The 21,891-nt window shown below is 35.6% G+C and overlaps 3 protein-coding genes across 4 annotated transcripts in view; 2 read left to right on the forward strand and 1 right to left on the reverse strand.

The window, feature by feature from the left end:
• Positions 1-7,736, forward strand: part of LOC138941000 (uncharacterized protein DDB_G0283697) — a 28,649-nt gene extending 20,913 nt beyond the window's left edge. Inside the window, exons 5-8 of one of the 2 annotated variants that reach the window (XM_070310249.1) lie at positions 3,223-3,902; positions 4,045-4,238; positions 4,311-4,476; positions 4,887-7,736. In XM_070310249.1, the coding sequence (XP_070166350.1) occupies positions 3,223-3,902; positions 4,045-4,238; positions 4,311-4,476; positions 4,887-6,684 (2,838 nt within the window). In that variant the 3' untranslated portion in view covers positions 6,685-7,736. Of the gene's footprint in view, positions 1-3,222; positions 3,903-4,038; positions 4,239-4,310; positions 4,477-4,886 lie in introns of both variants that reach the window. The other variant, XM_070310248.1, reaches the window with a different exon arrangement.
• A 2,505-nt stretch (positions 7,737-10,241) lies between these two features.
• On the reverse strand, positions 10,242-18,666 carry LOC138941001 (uncharacterized). The gene is made up of 3 exons (XM_070310250.1): positions 18,188-18,666; positions 11,064-11,288; positions 10,242-10,720 (listed from the first exon to the last, which is right to left on the reverse strand). Exons 1-3 carry the CDS (start codon positions 18,264-18,266, stop codon positions 10,536-10,538), a joined length of 489 nt encoding a protein of 162 aa, XP_070166351.1. The 5' UTR covers positions 18,267-18,666; the 3' UTR covers positions 10,242-10,535.
• Positions 18,667-20,070: 1,404 nt separating this feature from the next.
• Positions 20,071-21,765, forward strand: LOC138941071 (uncharacterized). Its single transcript, XM_070310414.1, has 2 exons — positions 20,071-20,088; positions 20,297-21,765. Exon 2 carries the CDS (start codon positions 20,493-20,495, stop codon positions 21,669-21,671), a length of 1,179 nt encoding a protein of 392 aa, XP_070166515.1. The 5' UTR covers positions 20,071-20,088; positions 20,297-20,492; the 3' UTR covers positions 21,672-21,765.
• The last annotated feature ends 126 nt before the right edge of the window (positions 21,766-21,891 follow it).

A 21,891-nucleotide genomic window follows, 5' to 3' on the forward strand; every position in this document is an offset into this window, starting at 1 on the left:
AATATATATGCAATAATGCTTTATGTATATTTATCGACATAATATCCTTAACATATGAAAAAAACAATAAGAAATTAGGCCTATAAGAGTCAAGATCTAGCGTGTATATAGATTTTCTGTATTATAATAATAACGAAATTATAAAATGTAAATTTTTCGGTACACATTCGACTTCCTTCAGTGACAGAGAATATCTAAGAGAAATAAGAAAAAACTCAATTTGCAATTGCGTAAATTCACAATTTCTTTGTATCCGAAATATTCAAATATCCGGATGCAAAAAGATTGTGGTGAATTTACGCATACAACGAGTTTTTTCACATCTCTCTTGTCTTTATAAAATCTCAAAATTTATTTATTAAGATCTGAAGTATCTTGCATATTAGAAAATTATTATCAAATTTTTGATTTTATATAAGAATGAAAACTATTAAAAGAATTCCTAGTCCAATGTCTCAGTCCCCTGTATTGGGGTCACATCATACGATGTTAAACTAACAAAAATAGTTATTATATCTTTTTAATCTTACTTGCCGCTCTTTGTAAACTTTATATAATCATCGTGATTAAAAATTAAATGCGGAATAGATAGAGCAACATGCGCTGCATAGTGGTAAACGAATGAATTAGCGATTATTAAATACTTTTTTTGTAATATTTTCGGAATGTTGTTGTAACATTGCTAAAGTTATATTATAAAATAATGTCTTTGCAATATTTCTGCAACATTAAACTGCAATATGCAATATTGCAATGTTGCAGCAATGTTGTTGCAAGCTTTAGTGCTGTATGGGAAAGGACATGCCTATTACATCAAACAACAATCCTATGATCGAAATTCATTTCTTAAAGCTTTATCGCTGCTACTTTGTAATTAAAAATATAATTAGAAACAGACGATAAGCTAGAATTATTTGTTCGGCAAAAAGGCTGATGCTGTTGACGCTAACCACGATGACAGGGAAGTCGGTGTCGCTTGAATAAATTTTAAAGAAAGATCTGTGAACATAGCGATGTCTCCGTCGCGTAATAAGCAAGGTGTCAATGATCCGAGAGCATTACCTCGAGTTTGTTGACATTTCTAACGACGGTGAAAAAACAATAATCACGATTTGATTTGTACCAACAATGATATTTACAAAGAACTTGATTGATAAGCATCGACATCGACGCGAGCAGCCATGAACGAAAGCGAGTTCTCGAACGAGACGTGAATGCAAAAAAATGCGTATCGATTGAGCACACTTTTACCAATCATCGCTGAGAGCGATCGTTTCACCGTGAATCCTGGCATGACGAGATCGATCTGAAAAACGACCGACTGAGAAATCATCGTTGCAATGATGCAAATTTATTTTGCCTCGTTCGAATGGAATCATTATTCTTCCGATGTAATTACCATATACACACGAACGGTAATTATTGTAACTGTATAGAAGGAACAAGCGTACGCGAGATCTGACGTAATGTTTATTATACAAAATCTCGAGAAGATTAACATCGCGTTTACCGTAATTTAAATCACCGCGATGCAAATTTCTATAACGATACGCTCGCATAGACAATTAATGCAGGCTATTTCGATGATAACCAACAAGAATTTATAACAAGTATTGTATAATATATATATATATATATATATATATATATATATATATAATATTTGTTGTACATCCCCTAATTCGTGTCATAAAATAATCGATATTTTCGAAAATTGTCAAATAAATAAGGGTAAGTATATCGTTATAGCGTCGATTGTAAAAGCAACATGAGTAGAAATCGATATCGAAAGTGAAAAATATTTTGCCGGCCGCAATAACAAGGTCGCCGTGAAAATATAAGCCGAGGAAGAGGACTTTCGCGGTTCGCTACGCTTCCTGTCCCTGACCGTTCCGCGATTCACGTGCGCGCGAAAATTCTACGATTGTGAAAGCGAAGAATTACAAAGCGGAGCCGCCTTCTTCCCATCGTACTCGGCTCGATCATCTCTTATCGATCATTTTCACGGGGCCGTAGAGCGAGCGTATAGGTACCATTGTCATGCAAATATCGTAGGCGAAATTTGCCGGCCGAGACGCGCTCCACGTGTGATGCCGTGGAGAAGAAAAAAAAAAAAAACGATTGAAAAGACAATTTACATTACTGTGCTAACCTTGCAAAGGATTTGTCGCGGAAGAGAAATTGGGAAATGAGCAATTAATTCACCGCGGCCGGCTTCCTGCCAGGAAATCACTCGCGATCGCTTAGATTATTTTCTGATCTTTCCCCGGGCGAATTTACAATTGTAATGACCCTGGTAATTAATGCTGCCCCCCCCCCTCTCCCCCTCTTCCTCAAACGCGATCTATACAGAACGTTGTAACGTTTACGGGAAACGATAATGTTTGGAGTTTGTAGCTTATTAACGAAACTGAGGACGTGAAAGATTGTACGGAAAAACTCGTCAAATATAAAGAAAGACGCGTTTTGAATAATTTTAACGCCCAGTTATAATGCAAGTAACCGCGATTTTTTTTTTTTTTTTTTTTTTTTGCATTTGGCATAGAGGAAGCTCTGACGAACGTTTCGCCAACTTTCCACCATAAATTCTTTACAGAGTCGTAACTGCCGAGGATCAGAATTTCTCGAAAGAATCGGTGTTTCCTAAAAGAAATCTTAGCGAAAAATTACGAGAATCTCAGTGAAACTATGTCGAACACTTACCGGAAGGATGTGCTCTAAATGATTCTATAGATAATTCGCCAGATAATTCTCTGACGTTTGCGCGTAGATAATACGGCGAGTCCTAACGACTCTTTTTCTCTTCGTCTTCCTCTTCTCGTACCGCAGGATGCACATTTATGCGACTCGATGCAATTATTTTGCCGTCGCACACATGTAGCTGCTGTGTGAAAGCTACGTGCTGCGTACGGTATGATCGCTCGCGTTCGTTCGCGGTGAAAAGTGTGCTAAAATCATCGCGTCGACGTTTCGTTATACAAAGAGAACGTTATAAATTGGGAGAATCGAATAAAAATGAAAAAAAAAAAAAAAAAAACCTGCTCAAAAGTCTCGAAAACCTGACACGCGGCGCCAATTCGTCGCCCACTTTCACCCATCGATCGATTCGATTTCGTAAACGTCCGTCCATTCGTCATAATTTATCTCACCGGTCTTAACGATCGTCGTTATAAAAATAAATATGGCGCTAATTTTAGAAATCTATCGAATCTCTTTTTTAAGGTCTATCATCATTGTCTCTTTGGCACTCGCTACGACTTCCTATGCGCCAATTTCACGGCGTTCGACCAAAAGACCTTCATCTGCCACTTTGTATCCGAGGTCGATTGCGCCAATTCCAAAAAGTACTGGCACAGAAACGATGCTCTTTATCAAGCTGCCACGACTACGACTACCACAACGACCACCGTGATGCCGGTTACGGCATCGACCAGCCGACCGGCTGTACGCGACCGAATTCCACCCAGGAGAAGACCACCGGCGAGAAGAAGACCCTATGATTACTACGAGGAAGACTACTATGACGACGAGTACGGTCGTCCATCGCGAGACTTTGCCGGTCGAGACGAGTACGAGTACGACGACCGGAAGTACAGGCGTGATAGAGATCGCGAGTTCAGAGACCGGGATCGCGATCGCGACTTCCGGGAGAGAGATCCACCATCGCGCGGCAGAGACGATAGAGACCGAGATGCCGGTAGAGACAGATACTCGAGCAGAGGCAACAGAAGAGATCCACCGAGGTCGAGGGATCCGTTGGAGGACGACTTGAGACCACGGGGAAGAAATCCGGATCAGGGTATCAGATCAACGTCGAGGGAGGTAGACGATTTAGATGTGTACGATAAGCGAACGGAATCGAGAAACAGAGATACCGACGATCGAAGATACTCCGATAAGAGGTGAGAGAGAACTTGTTCGTCTCATCTGAAAGATCTCGGATATATATTTTAGATATAATAATATTTACATATGTTTTTTTGATATCTCGTATTGTTTGAGTAACATTTACAAGATATAATATTACGCTCACGCTAGGTACAGAGATGATTATGATGATAAGGAACCTGCAACGCCTTCGGTGAGTGCGACGTCCAACGCGGAAGGTCTGGTGAAACCAGCTGCGCCCAGCAGTTCGGTTTATGCGAGACCGAGAACGCCGCCCAAGATTAGACGACCGGTACCAATCTCGGAACAAGATAGATACGCATACAAAACCACTCCCGTACAAGCAACAGGTAAAATTGATCCCTTTTCAGAAAGTAATTATTAAATCGCTGTTTTAAAAAATATTTAAATTATGATTAAAGAGGAACCACGACGACGACCGACAGATTTGACGGAGGATGATTATTACGATTATGAGTTAGAAGATATTAGACCGATCAGGAGACCGCTCAGAAGAAGACCCTCGTATAGGGACAGAGACAGGGACAGAGATTTTTATGAAACTCGGGACAGGGACCGTCCCATCAGGTAAGGTAACGTACACGCAACACCCCGATACAATTATATACAATAAACTAAACTACTAAACACAAATCATATTCATATACATATTTAAAAAAGTACTAAATTTAAGAAAATTAATCTGTCATATACTGATTAAATCCTAATATCATCAGCAATGGATCATATAATTATATGAAAAATCTCATATCCTATCAATAATATCAAAATTAAGATTCTTAACATATAGTCGTTCATATGACATCATATATTTTATTATATTATATATAAATTTCAATATAACATTTTAAATTTATTTTTTAACAAAACACGGTTGCCAAAAATCAATTTCAAAAAGTTTAACGCGATCATTAAACATCACATTAATCATTAATTAATTAATAATCATTGATAATAATAATTAATAATTTTTCTAGAACTCGTTATCATTCATCGCCGGAAGAAACACGACTCAGAACGCATCAGGATCGCTCAAGGGATCGCTATTTCGATCGAGATAGGGATCGAGGTAGGGATAGATCTCCCGATCGTGGAAAAGATCGCGGTTCCGAGAGATCCTCGGATCGTGATCGAGGAAAATCGCAAGATTCCGAAAGACCCTCGGATCGTGATCGGGGAAGATCGCAAGATTCCGACAGGCAAGAACGACCATATTCGCCACGGCTTCTCGACCGCGAGAAAGACGTCGAACGACTGCGATCATCCTCGAGATCGAAGGATCTATCAGACGATACCGAAGCATCCAGAAGACTAAACTCGTACGATCGAACAACTGAGAAAACTACTGCTACCGCAACAACTACTACAACAACTACAACCACCTGCTTACCGGAACAGCTTATTCATAAAACTGAAGTAGACGCCAAAGATACGATGATTGATCCATCAGAAAAACCATCGTATTCGGAACGACCATCCAGACCTACTCAGACACAAAGCGATTATGTAACGAGTGATATTCAAGATTATCACAGAAATTTGTCTGGGCAATCTGAGAGAACGTCGCAACAAGCGGATTATCAAGACAGAGACCTGGAGAGTAAAAACGAACAGAGCCATCATCAAGTCGCATATACGGACGAATACTCGGAATATTATGACGAGCCGCTGGAAGATCCGTCCCCGTCTCCGTCTCCTCCTCCATCGCGAACTGCCGTTCGAATCGTAAAGAGGCCTTTCTTGCCATCTCGAGGTGGTAATCCTAATCCGAGAGGATTGTCCCCGGTTGGCTCCAAAGCGCCGCATTCACCTAGAAGACAGGAAGAAACAACCATTGATCATCAAAGCGCTTTACGCGAGAACGAACACAAGAGTTATTATGTACAAGAGGAACAAGAAGATAACAGAAACATCAATCATGAAGAATCACACCTGAAATCGGACAATAAACAGTATGATATTTACAAAACCATTCAAAGTGATCATCAGAAGAAGCAACAGCAAGACGAATATGACAGCGCGATATTCAGACCTGTGCTACGAAGACCGATCGAAAAGCACAAAGAAAAGGAGGAAGAAGAGGAGGTCTCGAGGAGTCCGGAAGATCCGTCCAACTTGTCCAAAGAATACTCTACTCAGAACCAATCCTACGATTTACGCAATCATCAAGATGACAGTCCAACGTCCAAGTGGACGGAGAATTATTCGAGCGATAAGTACGCGAACGCCGGCAATGTGCAGACCGATTCTCCGATCCGTAGCAAAGTCAGAGTCGGCAGCGAAACCACGCCAAACATCTACAGCTCGACGTACAGAAACGAAGACATCTCGGACCACTTGCCTTCAGGACCTGGCAATAGCTACAGAGTCAAACAGAGAATCAACGAGGTAACGCATCGACTTCAGGATATCCCCGAGAGTGAATACGACGTTACTCTGAACGATGCCCTGACGCCGACCTTGATTCAAGAAGCCAATTTGCCGAGCGGATTCGTCCTACCTGTTCACAGACAGCATCTGGGTAGAGACGCCGTGCTACAATCTTCCGAAAACAATTACAAACTCTCCAGGCCCATTAATCATCATCATCATCAGCAGCAGCAGCAGCATCCGCATCAACAAAAATCGTTCGTTCCGAGTCCTCAATTTCTGCCGACAAACATTAACAATAACGATCGAGCCCGAACGACATATTACAGAACACCGGAGGCTATACAGATCAGCGATACGCAATATAGACAGCAGAGGCAATGGCAAGATTACACCGTATATTGATGGAATATAACATTGTATGATGTATCGTATACGAAGGAGAAATTTGAAATTTTATCTTCAAGCTTCATGAACGATAAACGACTAATTTATATTGCCACCGATCGACTTATCTAGGAAGGACACTTTCGTGGAAGAAACGCTACTCACTTCTTTCTTTTATGAAACTGGCTTTCCGCGGACAGACATCGCGCGTTCGATACTTAGCCTTGTTGTAACGAAAGACGTGTCGCGCCGCTCCGAGGATAGAAAATAATCTGTAAACGATTCAGTTGGCTATTGATAATTTGTGAGATTTTTAAATAATAAATTGTTCGTTAAAATTTAAGAAAAAATAGAAACGAAATAGATCATGATATAAATCGCAAAATGCCACGCTATTTAGGAAGGAAAACATAATTCAAATGAGAACATGGAAAAAATGAGATATTCGTCATCCTGATACTTATCGATACACATTATGATTCACGCGTATCACAATTAGAAGCAAAAGCAAGATTAATGTTAAACAATAACATCGATCATCGATCAATAACATCAAAATTCGCAGATAATTCGTTGTGAGAAACTCTTCGCTGGAGAAATTCTATATTATATGATTATTAGACCCAGTTGTAATGATGTAAATGCTGCAGGATAATGTCGTATAATAAGCGCCATGTTTCCTCTGAATTAATAACGTGATAGAGAAATTAATTTAAAGCATGATACAATTTAATAATGATTTTATTTGCGATAATGCGTATTATTCATGATATTTAATCGAGATCGAAGTCTTTATTGAAATATTAGAGGCACCTAAAACATTTATTTTAACTTTATATTCTTCTTAATTCAAACCAACTTGTAAATAATTGTATGACACTCTATTCTATGTATATTCTCGTTATACTGCAAGTTATTCACTGTAATTCGAATTACGATAAATATATTTCCCTATGAAAAACTGTATACATTAAATCCTACCGTGTGTTAAATTTCGATTGATATTATTAGCGGATAAGTCTTCCTGAGCGTGTATCTTGTCTTAAGATTACGTCGATATTTACGTATGATATATAAAGAGTGAGAAAATATACATAACATTATGTGTTATTCATTGTGTCACACTGTCCTTCTTTATACATATACCTTGACGCCAGCTATAATGTAAATATAAAGAATGATACTTGAAAATATTCAGTTGCAGAGAACTTTTGAAGATCTTTATTATTATAGTACAAATGACATAAATTATACAACGGAATATCTGATATTGTAAGAAATATTCATAGACATTATAAGACCGAGTCGAGAAATCCTGCTGCAATCGTAGAGACAATCAAATAAAATTTCATACTAAAGTTTCAAGCGACAATCATTTTTTTCCAGGTAGCCTTAAACAACTGCTACTTACACTGCCTATTAACGTGCGAGAAATATATATATATATAGATCAAAAATAATATGTCGAACATTGATATCAGCAACAATATACATATAATATTTACACGAGAAATACTTGCAAGATTGAATCGTTCATTGTGCAAAAAAAAAAAAAAAAAAAAAAAAAAAAAAAAAAAAAAAAAAAAAGCTGTGGTTCGCGATCAACGATAAAAATTCAGTCGATAATAACATAAAATACATCACAGAATCATGATTTAAAACTTAACAGAGCCACGCATACACAAATTGTAATCGTTGTAAATACAGTTTTTCGACAAAAAGAAAATATCTGAACATATTGTAGATTTCTGGCGTGGGACCAGGATATTCAACAAATATCTACTATGACTTTTTGTATAAACGTGGCTGCAATATATATAGTAACAGTTAGGATACTCAGTCAAATCATTGAGATGCATTGACCTGATAACAAATAAGCAGACAGTACTAGCCATACTTCGGATGTGATAAGAGTTAGTTGTCGCCGTATTAAAATTAATGCAATAATAATTCGCCAGTACTACTCGTCATTCTTAAATTTGTACTCGCGAAACTATAAAAATATCAAATCTCGATCGAGACGGTCTGATCGATAATCAATGTCACTATACATCGAATAATTACTATGATTTAGGTTCTAGAGCATAGTTCTGTACAAAAAATGAGAGCGAGTACAAGAATAGGATGCGTATACAATATATATATAACTCTCGAAACTTTATTTTGTATATTAATCTTTCGCGAGCCGGAGCCCGTATGATAGACAGGTAATGTCTTCCTACATATCACGATTAGATTAAATTATAGGAAGAAGTTTTGTTGGCAAGAGTACGCATTCGTATGTGAGGCGAAGAATATTTACAAACTTTATTACATAGAAGAGATTAAAAAGGTGCGTCGGTTCTTTTGGTATAAACGCAATCGTTTCCAAATTTCTTGCAGTTTAAAAGGTAACTCTGTCAAATTCACACGTTCATTATAATTTATCAGAATACTTTGCATTACATTACCTTAAATAGCAAAAAGTAAGTACTAATTTGGATTCATAAATAAATTGATTTATTCCGTCATCATTGTAAATGAATGAATGAATGAATGAAGGAATCACGAAAATAATAAGACATTCAAAATAAGAAATTAATTGAAATATTATTGATGTATAATATTTGTATATTGATGTATAATATAATTGAAAAGTGGTATTATTTCAAAAATGCAAAAGATCTATTCAAGAACTGTTCATTACTTACCGTATATAAATTTAAGAACACTTTGTACCTAAAAAAAATTAAACTATAATTTAAGAAAGTGTCTTTTTTAATAGAAGTTTTGGAAGAATTTATGAAAAAAATATATAAATTCATCCGTGCGTATCAATTACATTACTCCATTCAAATATTTCTGTAATGAAAAATATGTAATCTTTTATAGACAATAATGGTAATAACGACGCGTTATTTAATATATGCAAAATTTCCCCCTAAATTTTGCATATATAATAAAGATGGTGACAAAAGAAATAATCACCAAATTATTATACACCTATATATTAATATTATGTAAAGTTTACTGACCAGCTTATTAATATCAATGTAAAAAAAATTATGCTCAGTGAATCGCTTAAAATTATCGTAAATGCAGTCCATTATGCCATATCCCTTACCCTTATAACCACCATCACATATGAAAATTCGACTACTAGTGCGAGTAATATAACGCTTTTATATATTATATATATATATATATATATATCTCCGATGAATGAAGTAAGCGTCAAAGTTTCGTCAAAAAATATTCCTTTATCTTAGAATTATGAATATACATTTATTATAATTATATATATGTATATATATATAATTATGTAATAATAGTATATATATATATATATATATATATGTGTGTGTGTGTGTGTGTGTGTGTGTGTGTTTCTATATAATTATATATATTTATAATTATATAAATTACATTTTGTATGAAAGTCAACAAAAATTTAATAATCTCTTCCTGTTTATAAAAGCGTAATTACTCGCGCGAGTGTGTCTTTGCATTTGGCCTCGTAATTCATTTCGTTCCCCATCTCTCATACATCCCATAGTTGAATCTCCTCCGCTGATATTTGCATGAAATTAGATAGGGGTGTGGGGGGGGGGGAGTAATGTTTCTTAAAGGTAAGACGCACAAGCGTCGCCGATTGAATGCACACGTACGTGTGTGTCAAAGTTTACTAGAACTCATCGCACCCGTAATTGCGTATATACTATCAAGAGAAGCGTACATTGCACTCGTTTAATCTCGGGTTTTGGTCAAGTGCGTCTTTTGTACACGCGATGTGTGCGTCTGTTCGCGTTATAACATTCTTATTTATTATTATTATTATTATTATTATTTATTTATTTTTATTTTTTTTTTATTTTAATTATTTTTTTTATTTACGCTATCGGCGGATCGTCGTCGTCGTCGTCGTCGTCTCTCGTGACTAGGACATTGCCGTAACGATTGTGACGAAATTGCCGAAATCGTTGCAGCCATTTGTATCGTCTCGCGCCGAAATACAGCAGTACACCGACTACTATGAGGAAGGTCGGTATTAGAAGACCGGCGGCTACGGAGCTACCTGAATAAAATTGATTGGGGTTTTCAGTCGCCAGCGATATTGTCCTGTTGATTATTACAATAGTTTCGCTTGCATTTTTTTCCATCTCTCTTATGATATCAGTTAATAAACAATAACGAAGCTAGATTATGTTATTTAATCATGAGCTAAGACAGCTACATTGTCCGTCTTCCAAAGTTATTCTCTCGAAAAATGATAATGATTTGGTCAAAAGTTGAAAATAACCGCTAGCAATGGGAGCACCTTTAAATCTTTCACAGGGTCTACATTTTAAGAGCGAAGCAATATTCAACGTTAATTTATTAATTAATTTACTTCAATGTACTTTTCAGCGTATACGTACCTCCTGATTCGGATCTACGATCTGGTTTAAGGGTGGTAGCGTCGACACTCGCCGCCGCAGATGTAATTCTAATACATTCCCCGTTAACTAAATGAAAATCTAGCTGGCATTCACAATGCGCCTTCTCGCCGTTGCTGCTTACACGGCATCTCTCATTCTTACCGCACTGCGTGTTCTCGAGCGTCGATACGTCGCACAGCTTTAAATACGTTCCATCTTCGCCCCCTGAAAAGAATCGCAGTCAATACATTAAAGATGAATGAATCGCCGAGAACGAATTGTCACCCACGTGCGGCGCCAACATTCTTTTCAACTTCACACTGCGAACTAACTCGCAATTCGGATCTTCGCTTTACGTACAACTCTATACATATCTCAAATGGTATATTAAATTAGTAAAATCAAAATACTTCTTCGCGATATATCAACATGATAATTTGATAACACTTTATTAAAAAAAAAAAAATAAATAAATAAATATAACTCTTAATCAGACATAACGTTTATATTTAAATGATAAGTACGAAAACATTTGATATCAGCGACATGTTCCAAAAGAACTCCGGAAATAAGCATTTACTGCAAAATCAACAAAGATAAATGATAAAATAATCATCAATAACACGAGTCTTCGAATTATTGATCACATTCGAGTTATACCATATATGATTCGATGAAAAAATTTTAATACGTCAATTGATTCAATTTAAAATATACTCGTTGCGAAATTATCTGCTAAAGAAAACGAAATCCACTTTGTTTACTCAACACTAGAATAATTAATAAATTAATTCATAATCGTCAAATCATATTCAGATAACTGTAAACGCAAAGCAATTTTAAAATTGTAGTTGCGATTTTTTTATAAGCTCTCTCTCTCTCTCTCTCTCTCTTTCTAACTTGATCTTTGATTCTATGGTATATTATTATCTACATTAAAGACACGATTTTGTAAACACAAAGAAAGAAGAAGGGAAAAGTGAAAAGATGTGAATCATACTCTGGTTACTGCAAATCATGCCTTAAGCTTCAAGACATTCTTGTAAAAAATTAATCATTCGAAGAACATGTTAAACGCACACATTCGTTATTTCAATAAAATATTATTAAAAAATTCTGTATTTAGTACACAAATTTCGTGAAATGTGTATTATTTGAAAGATTTGCTCTAGAAAGAGTCTGAATATATTCGCGAAAAGATAATCGATGCAATTGCTAAGCAAGATAACATATACAGGGTGTCCTAGACCACCCGTACACCCCTTTTCTTTCAAAAACTAAGCATTTTAGGGAAAAACGTTTCGAACAAAAATTGTATGGGTTTTGAGGGGAAGATAAGATGGTGTCATTGGTTTGACCTTGGATGGCATCGTTAAGGTCAAGTCAAGGACACCTTTAATTTCTCAAATGGAACCATCCCCTATTTTTTATTGCATATTCTCATAGCTTATGTCAAGAGCTTTCCAAAACACTATAATAAAGTATTTTTTCATTAAGTACTTTTTGAGTTATTTTATATTTTATAATCTGACATATTTTGATATCAAAAATAAAATATTTCGTAAAATATTCAGTTTTCGATAATCTTACCGTAATACTTTTATGTACAGAATAATGAGACAAATCAATTAGTATAAAAAATAATTGTTTTTAAGAAAATTATTTACAATGTGTTTTTTTTTTTTTTTTTTTTTTTTTTTTCCCTCCATATACCGATGATTGCGCATCATGCGAGACTTATTGTTAATCAAACGCGCTACATTTCTTATCCCATTTCATTATCGCCGACCAACTGTTTCGTTATCTCATCCAGAACAGAAGACACAAAGGGTGACACGAGGATGAATGACATTTTCGTAACTCTATCGAGCCCGCGTGACGCATGATTGGCTGAATCAGTTAATAGAGACGAATTTGTTTTATCAGCGGTATACACGGGGGTTAAGCGAGGCTGAGAATTAAGCGTATTAAGGGACCTGTTTTTGATTTAAGTGACTGGTGTGGCATTAATTCTATAACATCATTCGACATGATTTGTCTCATTGAAGTATCGACGCAGAAATACGCGGAAATGAACATCTTGTTACTGTAATCCGTAAACGTATCCGGTGTAAAGGAAATATTATTTGAAAAAAGAAATTTTTAATATCAACATTTTCTTACAATCGCGCGAGTGATATTAATATATAATATAACGATCGCAAAACGCATTAGATACAATCGCATCGGATATAATTCAAATCGTCAGATTTATCAAATTTCGACAATTCCGTAAGTTCGAAGTATCATATTTGGTTTCCATTCATTTATTGCATTCTTGTAGAATCGCGTCATCACACAATACGAGGGAGAGACGAACGTTTTTCAGCGATAACGTCGTAAAATCGGACCGTTTGGGTGAACACAAAGAGTCTGTTCATCTTAGGATCACAGCTGGCGAACGAACCTTCGTTAAACGGCACCAGAATCGGATGCTTCCGTTCGAAAAGACACTATTCTTACCTACCCTAGAGTTAAAATTTTATATGTATAGACTTATGTGAGAACTTTATGTAACCCCATTCTTTTCTCAATAAAATACCAGAACAAAAAAACCAACAAATGTAATCATTGCAAGCGAACAATCGCTTGAAATCGAAGCGACTCAGATTCATTATTAATTGCGCGCAAAAAATAGCAATGTTTTATTATAAAATCTTAGAATCGGAGTTTCCAAAACAGATAAAAAAGTTGCAAAATACTGTGAAAAAATATCATTAATTTAACATTAAAGTAATTGTGATTGACATTTAATGCTGATATCTTTTATACAATTTAAACGATAGCTATCGCATTTTGAATTATTGAACAACGGATTGATAACGACAATACCGAATCAATGTAACATTCAACGTATATTTCGAATTAAATTTGGAGATATAAAATCATATCAGTTTGCTGTTATTGTTATCATTTCTGGATAAATGTTCAGAAAATAATCCATCACTGATACAGTAAACAATAACAAAGAAATATAAAATAAAGTATAGGCGCGCAGATTTTTCAAGTAAAAACTAACCTTATGACGATAAATATAAGACTCTCGCAACTCTTATTCGAAAAGAAATATCCCTCGCGTGTTTTCGCTCAATTTCGCGTCAACTATCCAATTTCGTCAGACCGAATTTCGTCACGTAAACGCGAATTCGCCAAAGGATTTCATGTGCACGCGCAATACAATATCCTGTTGTATACTTATCTCGTTTATTACATATAAGGCATAAATATATATATATATATATATATATTTGCATAAAAATTTTGACTTTTGTGAAATATATCAGGACATATTTTACATGTGCATATTTTTTAAAGAAAATTAATTGAAGAAGAAGATACAAGAGAAAATGCGAAAGACGCTCTGTATCAAGACCGATACTGCCAAGTAAATTTATTTATATTCTATGATTATATATATGTTTCGCGTTATTAATAGTCTGTACATATCTTTTTTAGGGTTGCACGAGACCCAAGACAAGACAATATTCGCAAAAATATTGTATTGGTGTTGAAAATTTTAATCTTGTCTTGGTCTTGAGAGGATTTTTGTATCAAAGATCTTGTCTTGTCTTGTCTTGCCTTGATTTTTATTAACAGTTTTTATTTAACACTCAATTATTTGTCAGCTTGATAAAAAACAGAAAATAGTAAGTATATCTGATTTCTTTTGTTATCCGAAGCACCGAGCACGATTTTCGTTTATTCTTTACTGCGTATGCTCACGTCTCGATTGTGCAGACGCAGTCTAAAAACTAAGTTCTTCTGCTGAACATGCAAACATTTCCGAAAGTGATAATGAAAGTTCGGAAGTAAGTGCAGTTAAACAATGCACATAGAAAACTTATTTCAAGTATGAAACAAGAAACAATGAAAAAATCGGCGTATGTTTATTATGTCAAAAAGAAAATGTGACTAAAGAAATAAAAATGAAAAATAGTAACGCTACTGGATTAAAAAAAAAAAACATTTGGAGAAAGATCATAAAAAAGCATATGAAGATTTATTTGGATTAAAGGCAATGAAAAATAAAATATTGTCAGAAAAATAAAAAGCGATAGATATATTTTTAAACGTAAATATTGAAATTAAACTTTATAAATTAAGTAATATAAAGTAATTAATTTGCGCTATTTTTATGTCACATTAAAGTGTGTAATGATAATGATGCGCAGACTCTTTTAAATTTAAATTTTTTAAAGTTTTTAAATTTATAAATGTTTTTATTTATTAACAATAAATAAAATTTTTTGTCTTTCTCGCCTATTTCCATATCAATTAAAATCTCCGTTCAGAGATCGGGAACAATTAGATAACTTTTTTTAAAAACCAAGACTTCTCGATAAGATCAAGAATCTTGATATATTGTCTCGATAATTAATTTAAAATCTTGTCTTGATCTTGTCTTAAAATTCAAGACAACATCAAGACAAGACCAAAACTAGTCTTGGTATCTCGTGCAACCCTAATCTTTTTATTATTGTGCACAAATGCATAAGTAGATAGCCACGTGTGGTATACGCGTACATGTCGTATATGATTTATTTAAATATAATTTAAATAAAACAAACGTACCAGAATGTAAGGTGGGCGGGGGAAAATCGCCTACTGAGAAGGCGCCTTAAAATATACTGCGAAATCATGTTTGCAAATGCGAATAACATTCTACCAGTTTTCTTTTCGACAAATTCTTTGCGCGCGTTTATATAATCTTCCGGTTATTTAAATTAATACAAAAAATTTCGCCTGTAACGTGAAACGCGTCCAAAAGCATTACTTTCGATAATAGTCGAACCAATACAAATATGTGATTAATAAAAGCGAATAAAACAGGATCGCGTCGACATAGTAAAATCGATTGCAACAGATGCAAGTGATCAACATGCTGATATTTCGAGAAAAGCTTCATATATAAAAAAATCATAATCTTCAAAATGTTATGATATATATATATATATATTATATATAGGATAGGGAATTTATATTGAGACATCTAAATATTTAAAAAATAAAGTAAGATAGAAAGAAATGTTTCGGACAAAAGTTGTTCGGTTCTAAGGGGGTCATGAGATGGTGCCATTAGTTTGACCTTGGATAGAGGCTCTTCGGAGATTTCAATGTCAATCTTGTTTTTTTTTTTTTTTACACCAATTAATGTCTCTTATTTTTCGAGCTTAAAATATTAAGGTAACATTATTGCAAAATAAATAATTTTATGAGTTTTATATTTCATAGTTTATGTAAAATTATGTCCAAGTAAAGTTATAAAATAAAGTATAAAATATCTCGTAAACTATTAAACTTTTGGCCATCACACCCTTATAACTTTTTATGCGGAATATTGCGAGGAATCGATTTATGTACAAAAATTGGGGTGTTTCCATTTAAAAAAACAAGATTGACATTGAAATCTCCGAAGCGCCTCCACCCAAGGTCAAACTAATGGCACCATCTTATGATCCCCTTAGAACCGAACAACTTTTGTCTGAAACATTTCTTTCTATCGTATCTTGCTTTATTTTTTAGATATTTAAGTGTCTCAATATAAATTCCCTATCCTGTATATATATATATATAAGGATTTTTTTTGTTATAAAACTTCAGAATTAGAGTTGAACAAAACGCACAAAGCGATTAACTCATCTCATAGAAAGTATCACAAAACCGACATAATGAAGAAAATAATAAATGAAATATCAATAAAAAATATGCAACGTTTCTTTTGCTCTCAGTTGCACATGTATGATAAAAATATCCAACTCGTAAGCATAATTAGGAGAAAAAAGCGTTCGATATTTCATAATAAACTTATGCATCACGATGCCGATTTCTACCCCGAAGCTACTAACGATTATGTCATACAAAAAGAAGGAATATATCGAATCGATGCGAATCGCACGGATTGACAACGAATGGCACAACACGAGATAAAAAAAAACACACACACAATCCATCTCCTTAAAGAGAAAATATATTATTGCAAATATATTTGTATTCGTGCACGTTTCGACATCGTAATTATCCGGGAAAATACGGGACTTTTGCAACGAAGCGTTTTAAATTAGCATTCGTAATGCGTTGAATGAAATATAAAAACGCTTTTAAATATAAAAATACTTTTAATTGATATGAATAAGTCAGTTCTAAGCAAGCATGAAAATATGATTATTCTAAAAAAATATATGTATATAAAATGCATGTTTAATTGGAATTTGATTGTGTGCAAAAGCGATATAATGATATATATATTTCTTTATTCATACATTTATATATCAATATTTTATCTTCAAATATGTTGGTACGATTACGTCAATAGCGACTGTGCGAGCAAAATTTCCATCGATATCTATCTAAATTCTTCGGAGCAACTTGTATTTTTAGTTTGACTTTGTCAACAACAGCCTTGGCCAATTATTTATGCTTTTATCATATCACGCGCAATTATTGTAAAACACGATATCGCTAAATTATCGCTGTACGTATTTCCCGTAATTCGCGAAAGACATAGATATAAAAATTTTGCATTTTGCAAAAAAAAATATTACAGATATATACATAAAATATACTCGAATCAATTTCGGCAGGAATTGCCCAAAGCTGCTATTGCCGTGGAAATTTTTCGCATAGCAAAAAAAAAAAAAATACATTCTCGACGCTATATGTGAAATTACCGGAAACAGAAATGCGTCACGTGTTGCGGGTTGATCTCGATTCCGCGTAGCAGCGCGGAGGGTGCTCACTCGTTTCTCGAATCGGAGATTTCGAGAAAGACAGAGATAAACGGCAGAAACGGGGAGATGAAACGGACACAGAGAGAGAGAGAGAGAGAGAGAGAGAGAGAGAGAGAGAGAGAGAGAGAGAAAGAGAAAGAAAGAGCGGAAGAGGATTATTGCGACTAAGTTGGGGTGACTGTCGTGGATTAGCTCGGACGAAGCAATTTCGTGACCGCTCGCGCTTTAATTTACCAGTCAGACAACGTAGGCTTGACACAGAGTCTCTCTCATATTTTTTTCGCGAGAATATTTAGCGAAAATGAATGCGACGTGCGTGTATATATATATATATATATATATATGATATGTACTCACCTGCACGGCCGAGCGTCGACAGGACAGCGAGAATCGCCACGATGAGATAGCAGAAAATATTGGCCTGCGCGATCTGCATTTTCTCTCGACTTTCTTCCTGTTTTCCTTGCGTTGTTGTCTCGCGACTCTCCGATCACATAATAATAAACGCGGTTATTCAAAGGTCGCCCGTTACGCTCACTCGCGCGTCACGCTCTCTCCGTCGCTCTCGCGTACTTGCCGCCGCGTCGTCGTTGTCCTCGTCGTCGTCGTCGTCGAGAAAACGGGATCGCGTTCTCAAGTCTTATACACCTCGCCGGTTAAACGCTCAACAGACGCGCGTCAACCGGCGGCGCGTCACCGTTCGTCAGCCGGCCGCCACCGCTTTTGACAGATAAATGCTATGCCGCGCGCCGCGGAACGCGTTCAATCATCTGTTATTAAACGACCATTTGCAATTATCGAAGCCAATTGGTCCGAGGGGTCGCCGTCGTCGTCGCCGTTGCCGGTCGACTGTTGGTTTCGTGAGCTTCGCGACTACAGCGCTACTTCGAGATATCGAAACATTGCGGGAGGCGCAGCGCGGGAATTTTTAAATCGAAACACGGTGTACGAGAAATTGACGAGTAGATATTAATATTTTCAAACTCTGATCTGATTCAACTTTTTAATTCGGCACATTATACATTCACTTTCAGATATCCAAGAGACGCAATGCTAAAAGATCTTTGAAGACACGCGATACACATTCGATACGATTTATATTTTGTCTCACGCGAAGAACATAAGGACTAAAGCAATTATTTAAACTAAAAGCAACAAACGAAGATCTTTTTAATAGATTGCAGAGTTTAGAGAATGTATGTCTAACGCGATTTATAAATAGACATTTTTCAAATATATATATATATATATATACAGGGTGTCCCATTTTAAAAGTTCCACCCTCATAACTTTTCAGAATCGACGTTTGAAGGAAAACGACTCGGATAAAAGTTGTAGGGAACAAAGGGGGCTATCTAATAGTGACCTTGACCCCCCCCCCTAATTTTTCATTACGTATTCTTGTAGCTTATCTCGAGAGCTTTCCAAAACACTATAATAAAGTATTTTTTCATCAAGTACTTTTTGAGCTATTTTATATTTTAATCTGACATATTTTGATATAAAAAATAAAATATTTCGTAAAATATTCAGTTTTCGATAATCTTACCGTAATACTTTTATGTACAGAATAATGAGGCAAATCAATTAGTGCCGAAAAAAAACAAATAATTGTTTAAAAAAATACATTGTAAATAATTTTCTTAAAAACAATTATTTTTTACGCTGATTGATTTGTCTCATTGTTCTGTACACATAGAAGTATTACGGTAAGATTATCGAAAACTAAACTTTTTAAAAGGAGCACCCTGTATATATATATATATATATATATATATATATATATATATTTGAAAAATGTCTAGTATTTATAAATCGCGTTAGACATATATTCTCTAAATTCTGCAATCTATCAAAAAAATCATATATATATACATATACGCGCGCGCACACACCGAGTAGACGCGCGCATGCGCATCCTGTTCGCGGGAAACAGCATAGACATGCTCCTTGCGCTCTCTGTCGCTCGCATGTAGCATAGCGAAAGAGTACGCTATGCTACTTGCGAGAGAGAGAGAGAGAGAGAGAACGCAAGAAGCACGAAACAGGGTATATTCTTTCGTACATACATCTTTATCCCCACTCCTTAAATAAAGACAAACGTTCGGTCTAGATATATTACGTCTATAGTCTAGATTCTAGATATACTATTGGCGCGTTCCACTTAGGGTGCGTTCGGGGAGCTTGCTGTCGCGCTGTAGACTGTTCGGAGAGCCAATAAGACCTTAGCGCAGTATCATGGCGGCTCCTAATACATGGTACTGTACGTGACAATACCCGTTGAAATCATGGAGCAAGATAGACAAACTTTATTAACAGCAGTAGCACTTATAGCGCGAGAATGAATAGATTCATCAATAAAACCATTTATAAAATCTTTTATAAATCATATAAAATTATATTAGCATTTATTATCGTTACATCTTTTATATTTCTTTTCTTTTTATATTTTTAAATCTTTTCCAGGATTTTGTAAATGATGCTCGCGAGCGTTGCGATCGTTAAGTGGAACGCGCGCCCTATGTCTATTGGATACAACTTGTAGAACGACAACAGCGGCACGTGTGTGTCATGGCGAACGCTGTTGTCAGAAACGCCGTAAAGTGAGCGTCTTGCGTCGGTTGGTCGTAAAACTAACATAGATTGACTTGAAAGCGCCAATATGAAGGAAGATTCCGTATTGAGTTTCAAATGGCAGAGCTTCCCATCGCATATGGTAGTCTCGCTAGATACCTGTTACGAAAAACAACAGTTTGTCGATCTCTCACTGGTGTGTAAGGACAATACAATCCTAAAATGTCATAAGATGGTATTGGCCAATGCAAGCTCGTTCTTCCGCCGATTAATCATGGCCAACGATCATCCTCACCCGATGATCGTCCTGCATGACGTCGAGGCCGACGATCTCAAAACTCTCGTGAACTTCATGTACTGCGGCGAGATACAGGTAGTTCAGAGCGAGGTTAGAAGGTTGCTCAAGCTCGCCGAAACTCTAGAAGTTACCGGATTGCGGCATATCCCGTTATCAGTACTGTCCGGAGAAGCAGACAACAACACCGCGAAGGAACACTGCGATGTATCGAAAAAAACCGCCACAGTATCACGGCTAAAGATAGAAGAAGCTAGAACCTCGTCCAGCAAAAGTATCAATTCTGAACACGAAATAAACACAAAAACGCAGAGCAAAGTAACCGTACAGCCAAAACTTATTCCGAAGGTAAATCCTCAGAAGACACCGATTAAAGTTCCTCATGATACAAAGAAAAAGGAGTTCAGTATAAACGAGTTATATCAACGACTGGAGAATAGCAATTCTGGTATCAGTATCGTAGACATCAACGATATGCCGAGTACAAGCAAGGGATTGCCGAATATACCGAATATACCGAATATACCGAATATATTACAAAAGAGAAAAGAATCCTCGGATCCTGTAATCAGTTGGCCACATGTATTATCCACGATATCAAATGATAAACCTCTACCGTTCAAGAAATTACGTTGCATCATGGACGAAATAGAGATTACACCGTCGGGAAGATCTTCTATTCCTGTGCTAGACACTAAACAAAATGAGCCGTTAGATAGAAGGAAAGTTAAGAAGAGTTCCAATGAAGATCACAGTATGAACACAATTTATATAAAGGACGAAATCGACATATCTTCGGACTTGGAAGAAGATGTCGACATGGATCCTCTTGAGGTTGACGACAATGACAACGAAAATTCAGAAAACAATAAAACGTCTACGCAACAGTTCTTTCCAGAGATATTCCATTCATTAAACAAAAATGCTTGTTCTCGTACAGAATTCTCTATTAGAAAAAATTCAAACAGTTAATGCAAAATTTCGTAAATTGGAAAAAAATCATGCAAAAATCTAATTCTTTTTATATATCTTGCGAAGGAATATACTTTGATTTTTATACCTATAACAATGCTGAAAGTCTCAATAACTGTTGTCTTTTTCTTGAGTATTTTATTACACGATCATACTGTTTTCATAATAAAACTATACAAAGCAAAGCTTGTTTTACAATAAATCCTGTTTTAATAATATT

Source organism: Polyergus mexicanus, unplaced genomic scaffold, assembly GCF_030449975.1.
Source record: "Polyergus mexicanus isolate NDT 795.1 unplaced genomic scaffold, iyPolMexi1.0 SCAF_18, whole genome shotgun sequence".
Classification (NCBI taxonomy): Eukaryota; Metazoa; Arthropoda; class Insecta; order Hymenoptera; family Formicidae; genus Polyergus; species Polyergus mexicanus.